We start from the raw sequence: 7,745 nt of genomic DNA on the forward strand, positions 1-7,745 counted from the left end.
TTGTATTTTTTTTTTGTTGTGATAGAACGCGGCTGGAAGGTTAGGAGCGGCTTGTGCCTAATTCGGAGACACAAAGCGTCCAGTCCCGAGCTGTAGAGAAAGCGATGATAATGTAGTGGTTAAATTATTCTCCGATGGCCCCGAGGCTCCACTCAGGACTCAGACTTCATTAATTTTTTATAGTCATCACTTCACCAAGGTCTATTTATGAAAATGTGCTTTCCGCTTCATGGAAAGAAAGAGTCAGCAGAATCGAGTAGGCAATGGAGGGTTTTGGCTTATTTCTTATTTTTTTTTTAAAACGCCCTCCATACAAACTAGTACAAGCGAGCCTTGCGAATCTTCATCGAATGGTGAAGACAGTAAGACTGGAGACTTGGCTTGTTTAGAGGCTCTTTATTTATATTCCCTTAGCGAAACAAAACTGGGGTTCAGCACAATTTAAAACAGGCAATAGCTCCAACATTTTACATTTCACCTAAAACCTACCGATAAAAAAACGTCCACAATTGGACAACGTGCGTCTACAAATGAACAGAGACTGAAATCGGTCACCGAATTCTCCCACACTTTGTTTTTCGGTGTAATTTTGAATGATCGCCCAAGGGATATACGGGAATGTTTTTTTTTTAATCGTGTTCCTTCCAAATGACTCAGGAAGAGTGTGAACAAGGGAAAATTTGGTGTGTTTTTATACAACTGAGCCCACATGTATAATTTAAAGGCTTTAGCTGTGTCTTTTTTTTTTGCCGTCAGGTTTGCAAACATGTCCCTGGTTAGGCGGACAGGATGATCTTCCCCGCACTAGGGAACTGCTCACACATTAACGTGAAGTGCGGTGGATGAGAACCGAACGACACTCAATTGGTATTCCCGTGGAGTTTCCCTCTTTCAATCTCCTTCATGAATAGTAAAAACAATCCTAATCATATAAGTCTAATTAGCCGCTTGTCATCTTCCACTATGCAATCTATTAATTTCCAACGTGTTACTTCCATTAATGATTTCCACAAATTGGCAGGGGTAAAGTAAGGCCGAATATTGGCGTGAATGTTTCAGGCCCGCGGCGTGCAATATCTCCTCCCGTACCTTGTTAGTCATTCAGGATGGTAAAGCAGCAGACAGGGGTAGAAGATGATGATAGAAAAGATTCCTGCAGTCAGCCTCCGCAACAACTTCGGGAGTGTTACACATTTTCACCTGCCTTGCACACCACGAACTCTGTTATGCTGCAGAGAGTAGCCTAAAAAGAAGGAAAGAAGGCGTCGAAGAAAGAACTACAAGATCAATTTATCTATCGGGAATTGCCAACGAGGTGATCACTACTCAATATAATTGAGGAAGATTCCACACACTGGAATTGTTGCTTTTTCCTCCAACGTGCAGTCAACACTGTTCCAAGTTTCTATTTAAAGCACCGTTTTCTTCGGCCTTATCAGAAATTTTAAACGGACAGCAATGAAGTGAAATGTATCCCGTGCATTAGGTGTAGCCAGTGGCAGGAATTACCAGGCGATACTATGTTTTTTTTTTGGTTGTTGTTGAATGATTTAATAGTGTTTCTGACTGAGTCACTTCAAGCAGCCCGGAGCGCTAAGGGCTCACAGAGCGGCGAAGCATTGTCAGGGTAAATGAAATATTGAACGGAGGCCCAAATATGTTTCAGAGACAAAAGCACCTCATGAGGATTATATGGTAAACTCCGTTTGAAATGTGTGAACAACTGAATGTTGTAATGTTGGTTTACACGTTGGTTGAAGGGTACGTCTGGGCATCACCTCATTAAATAGTGATGAAGGTGCTGTTCCCAATTCATAGGAGTTGTGCAAATCCAAATGACAAAAAAAATCACCAGAGGGTAGAAGGTGTTTTAAAATAATTGAGGACCATCTTAGACAATTCTCCGCCGTACTTTGCAGTGACACATTGCAGCAATACCGGGAAAACTGGAGAAAAAACATTCGCTTCCTGTTCAGTGAACAGCCGAGCCTGTTTCTCTAACAAGTACCTAGACTTTCTCATGTTTAAATTGTAATACGAAGGTTGCAAGTCTTGACGCTTAGGTAGAAAATCGGGGACGAAAACATGTAAAAGTCCCCCGCACCGACGATCTAGCACAATCCGAGGAATTGTTAATGATTATTCACACTGCACGCCAGGTCTGACTCAAGATGCAATTGGTGTGTCGAACGCCCCTGTCAAAACAAACCCAGGCAGCCCCAACAAACAGAAACAAAGCCGGCTGCAACATTGATGAAGAAATTTATAGTGGTGCTTTAACTAAAGCTTTGGGTTCATCTACAGTTACTTGATGCGACGATCCACGAGGGGTTAGTCTCTTGCAGCTTACCAAAAATCAATAGTATCATAACAGCCAGAATTCATTATTCATTCATGATAGGCTTTACAAGATGAAACCAACTAGCCAACAACTGTTTGTTGATAAATTGAGTATTGCCCCATTAACAGCTCGGAAAGATGACAACTGCAACAACAGAAAATCTATTGCCTTACAAGCACCTTTAGCCCCACAATAGAAAACATGGTAAAAAGTTGCAGAAAGTGCCAATAGTGACGTTTTCCCTGACTCTCAACAAAGATAAAGCAACAACCTTCTTTTGGACCGTTAACATTGAGCTGCTACCCCCACAGTGATAAATAAAAACTTTTAAACTTCGAGATAAATCAATTAATTCATTTTCTAAAAGTTGGGCCAAGTGGATGTTTGGGTGAATTTCGTTGTCATTTATTCAGCTTTTTCAACCTAGCTTTCTTTTTTCTGTGGGTAGAAACCATCATATATTACTTTTTAAGGAAGGACGTCGATGTATTTTAAAACCCGCATCGAACCAAAAGGTGCTAATTCAATGAAAGTTTTATTCTGACTGCGGGGACTGGCTGCCCGGCCAACCTTCAATCCGGAATCTTCACCTCTTCTGTTCCTACTCGTTTTCCTTTCTCATTGTCGTTAGTAATCGGTTTTGTTGTTTGAAATTTTCTATTTTTTGAAAAAATAACAAAGCTTCACTTTTTAAAATGACAGAAACAAGAAATGATTTTAACCTGGTAAGGATGGAATGACTTGTTTTCTTGTTTCAAATCCGCACAGTTTTCGGGTCACCGTAGTTGAAGTTAAAGGGAACCGCGTGACACCTTTAACAAGGAGATGGACAGGACTGGTGATGGATTGATCCAGATCACACCCTAATGTTAAAGGCAGCGATACCGTGACAGAGCGGGGCCATAATTCCAATACGTTTGCTCATTCGTTTCCTCAGTAAATCAAAGATAAAAATCACACAATACCAGGTTATAGTACAACAGGTTTATTTGTGCTTCCAAATAAACCTGTTGGACTATAACCTGGTATTGTGTGATTTTTACCTTCGTCCATGCCAGCCCAACACCGCACCTCCAAGTCATCAGTGGATCAAGTTATTTTATTAATTACAATTGTTTGGTTATTTATGCCTGTGTCTTCATAACGACCATTAAACCTCATATATTCAATCTCAAAAATTCCCCTTGCAAATACAGGAAATAAACAGCGATTTCACTGCCCAGATCCCCGTGCAGTAAGATGAGAACGACCCTCCTGAAGACTGCTAGCGCTCATTTCAAGCGAAGTGTGTTCAGAGGGGGAATTTAAGGTGTCAGGGCACATTGTGAGTGGTTCCCTCCATCCCAAGGATGGAGCATTGTGAGTAGATTTAGTTCCTTTCTCTAATTTTCTATTAGCTATATATGCAGCCTGTTCGGGATTGTTATAATACCCTCCCACTCCGCGGCAGGTGAACTTGAACCTTAACCTGGGGTCGGGTCGTTATGACGGAGCCATAATGTCTCCCCAGCTTTTTTGCACCAATCTGAGTAATAATTCGGAGGGTCCCCTGTTTGAAACCGCTCAGGCAGACTCTGGTTAGTGTTCTTGAAGAGATCCCGAAATCTCCCTGAAAGCCGATATTTCCGAGAGCATCCACCTGTCTTTTATCTCCCACACCGAAAACCCAGATTGAGTCAAAAGAGAGAGATTGTTTTGCCCGAGTGACTGAGCAGCTGAGTGCGATCTTACCTTTTGAGTTTATTGGAAATAGTTTCTGCTGGCGGAATAACTCCGCATAGCGAGGGAACTCGAATCTAATACAGTACATCATTTGAAGTATACAGAATAGAGTATAGAAACTGATTGTTACATTGAAAAATATCTAACTACAAAAAAAGTGAACATGGCACTGGGCACCAGGCCCTCGCGTTTTGATAAAACTTTAAATGATTTATTTTAATGTAGTTGCAATTTGTATTCGAAATATGTGTCTGCATTGAGTTCACCTTGTGTAAGGTACAGTTCAAGACCGCATTCTTTCGTTTTGCAGCGTGCGGAGTTTTATTGAAAACTTTGCAGAGTCACATCTGATTAAAAATCACACATACAATCAGTAAAGTAAAATAAATAACACTTTGAGATCGGAGCTAACCGTTGGGAAAGTCAGCATCAGAGAGAAGCGTGTTGCAGGAACAGGGTAGTCTGTGAACCGGTTCCCAAAGTGCACTGTCAGCCACCGGGACAGCAGCAGCGAGTGGTGGGGAGAGAGAGCTGGGTGAAGCGGCTGCAGGTACAGGCCACACGCATTTTCTCTCTCTCTCTCACACACACACACACACACCTACACGCACACACACGGAAATTGGTCTGAGCGATAAATTTCCAGCAAATAAAAGGAGGACAGGAATTTCGCACGCGAGATAAACAAACGCAGGAAGACAGGCGATGACAGTCTCTGCAAGTTCGTAAACTGCCTTCAGACTCACTGACCTCTCGCTTCAAACTTTCCATACGGAACATTCCCCCAGTGTCTCAACTAGTCTATTGTACCACTACATACTTCTAACGTAATTTTGATTGTCAATGCATCGTGAATCCCTTTCAATCTTTTCCAAATTAAATTTATGACTGAACTAGATGGAGGGGAAGGAAAAGAACAGTGAAAACCCCCCAGGGTGGATGAGGTAGGAAACCATTCGTAAACAGTTATTGCAAAACATTTTAAACTTATTTATTATTAATTTTTACTTTTTGCTATTAATATCGTGACTGCGACATTCACTAAACTGAAATGATGTATAAATCATGCAGAGACAGACCTGTGGACTATACAAGAGGTACAATAGAATTCATATGACCCGTTCTTACATAACTAATTGTTTCTCTGCTTTTGTTTTCGAAATGACTTTGCCAAGCCCCCACCTGCCCCAGCACCGTGTCCACTTCAGCTGTAGCTCCAGCAGCCCGGATCAATGTACCAGACCAGATCACGCGAATGAAGGTTGAACGCACACAATTCATTCACATACTATGTACAACCTATTACGGTAGAAAAGCAAACAGGATCTTTTTTTCACAAGAATGTGATTAAACATTATTCAAGTCTCGTTGAGATTATTTGTTACAATATGATTGCCAGATAAGTCACTGATGTCCCATTCTAACCAAAACGTAAAGCTCGCTCCCCTCAAACTCGTACAAAATATACACAATCAAAGCTCATTCTTCAGACCGATCCTTCCGGCTCTCACTTCGTTTTGTCGGGCACCAAGAAAACACAAGTTATTAAATCCTGCTCCGCATCGTCTCAATACGATTGAGCAGTGCCCAGGATGTCTTAATGCGTGGCAGAAAATTTCATCCTCTTTTGTTTCTGTCTCTGATTGCAAAACCACACTCTCACCACATTCTTTTTCAGGTCCAATTTCTCTGCAATTGCTGCAATCTTCTCGGACGAAGGACGGGGCTGGACGGCGAAGTAAGCTTCGAGGGAGCGCTTCTCCGGGGCTGCGATGGAGGTCCGCTTGCGCTTTCTGTCCCCTCCGCTGAAGAGCTCGGGCTTGGTCATTTTCTCCCTCTGAGCCCTCTCGGCTTCGTCCAGCCAAGCCTCCAGGATGGGCTTGAGCGCAATCATGTTATTGTGCGACAGAGTCAACGATTCAAACCTGCAGATTGTGCTTTGACTTAAACAGCCCACCCCCGGGATCTTCAGGTTGGCCAAGGCTGAGCCGACATCGGCCTGTGTCACACCGAGCTTGATCCTCCGCTGTTTGAATCTCTCTGCAAACGACTCGAGCTCCCTGGGGTCGGCCTCGCCGTCGTTCGCGCCCAGGCCCATATGGGCGGACAGGGCGTGTGAATGGGAAATGTTCATAGGTTGGTGGTGGTGCGGGTGATGGGACATGTGGTTCATACCGGGCATGTGAGCATGGGCATGTGATGGTGTGGAGCCGACCTCAGGCCCGGCCATCCCACTCAGGGATAGGCCAGGGTTCAGGTGGTCCAGCAGCTCCCCATCCAGGCCTTGGGCTGTCTGGTGGTGGTGATGGTGATGATGGGGGTGAGAGGTCAGCACCGATGGATGGGGCAGGTGTACAGACGAGGAGGTAGGTGTGCAGGACACGCTGGTCATGGTGTGGTAGGTGACATCTGGCTTGAACGGGTGGCTTTTCTGCGATACAATATCCACAGCTGCCAGGGCTTCGGCTCGGGACAGCAACGTCTCATCGAATCCGGTGAAGATATTGCCTTGTAACTGGAACGGAAAAGGAGAGGGTATTAGTACCGCGACCCTGAACAACAGACTGTAGGACATGGCTGTGTAGGAACATGCCTACCGCTGGCTCCCCCCGAATCCTTGTGAGTATTCCTTCAGCATCATCATTGACAATCTCCAGTTAACGGGTCATTCTTTCCTCTCTCAGACCAACAACGCTTCATCAATTGTGAAAACACATAGAATAATTTTAAAGTGGTTTTGGTCGGATCTTGGCGCATGTGGGAAGTGTCAATTCCTACAGCGATATTTCGTAGGACTTGCAAAGCGATAAAAAGTAGTTAGATTTCACCGCGATTACCCACAGCGGGACGGGCAGTGTGCACTCTGCACCGCTACAGTGCAGCGTGAGTGACAGAGCAAGCACACATTCTGTCTACCTGGGCACTTGGGTCTGGGGCTCCTCCTGATACAATTTCCCAATTGACATCCTTCTTGGTGAGACTGCCAACATTGTACAATACTACAATATAACTCTCTGACTGGAGACCTCCGCGCCTCTTTATAACTTAAAATAGTGATGTAAAATTATAACTTTAAATGCCCACGCAATTTGACAGAGTTCCGGAGAGAAATTCCAACATGAGCTTGTTTTCCATGAGGGTGACTTACCGGAGGAGTGGGCAGGCACGCTCTCCTGATGGCCTCGGTGCTCGAGTGCAGAGTCGTGTATTTGGGTTCGTGCAAGATGGGGTGCATGCCGAAGGGCTGCTTGCTGTTCATGGACATCATGTTTGCATGTGGGTCATGTGCAGGTGAGCGCTGAACTGGCGCTGTCCCTCTCCCACTCCATCCGCTTGTCGCTGAGTTATAGCCACGCAGGCTGCAGGAACCGCCGCCCGGGCCGCCCCTCGGCCCAGATCATTGGTACAGAACCGCCCGACCTGCAGGCGCTCTGCTGGATCCGCCCATGCAGCCTCGTCATTGGCTCAGCCTGGCTCAAACCGCTCCTTCCAGCGATTCCCAGCTCGCCGATGAAATTGGATGAATGTCAGTTCTGGCACAAGAGTTCTGCATAAACCTGCTTACTGACTTTTAGGGAATTGGTGGCTAATACTTTTCCCTGCTTATTTCAAACCCGTCATATCCACGCCCAAGTGTGTGAGCATTGATTCAGCACTTTGTAAACTATGATTTAATTGTGGG

At 44.7% G+C, this 7,745-nt stretch overlaps 1 protein-coding gene across 1 annotated transcript; it reads right to left on the reverse strand.

Annotated features, from left to right (window-relative positions):
- Positions 1-4,269: 4,269 nt before the first annotated feature.
- LOC122557491 (brain-specific homeobox/POU domain protein 3-like) lies at positions 4,270-7,353 on the reverse strand. The gene is made up of 2 exons (XM_043705239.2): positions 7,212-7,353; positions 4,270-6,578 (listed from the first exon to the last, which is right to left on the reverse strand). Exons 1-2 carry the CDS (start codon positions 7,329-7,331, stop codon positions 5,661-5,663), a joined length of 1,038 nt encoding a protein of 345 aa, XP_043561174.1. The 5' UTR covers positions 7,332-7,353; the 3' UTR covers positions 4,270-5,660.
- Between the last annotated feature and the right edge of the window lie 392 nt (positions 7,354-7,745).

The sequence above is a fragment of the Chiloscyllium plagiosum genome, unplaced genomic scaffold (genome assembly GCF_037043375.1).
Source record: "Chiloscyllium plagiosum isolate Xiang-an unplaced genomic scaffold, Cpla_swu_hap1 HiC_scaffold_11, whole genome shotgun sequence".
NCBI lineage: Eukaryota > Metazoa > Chordata > Chondrichthyes > Orectolobiformes > Hemiscylliidae > Chiloscyllium > Chiloscyllium plagiosum.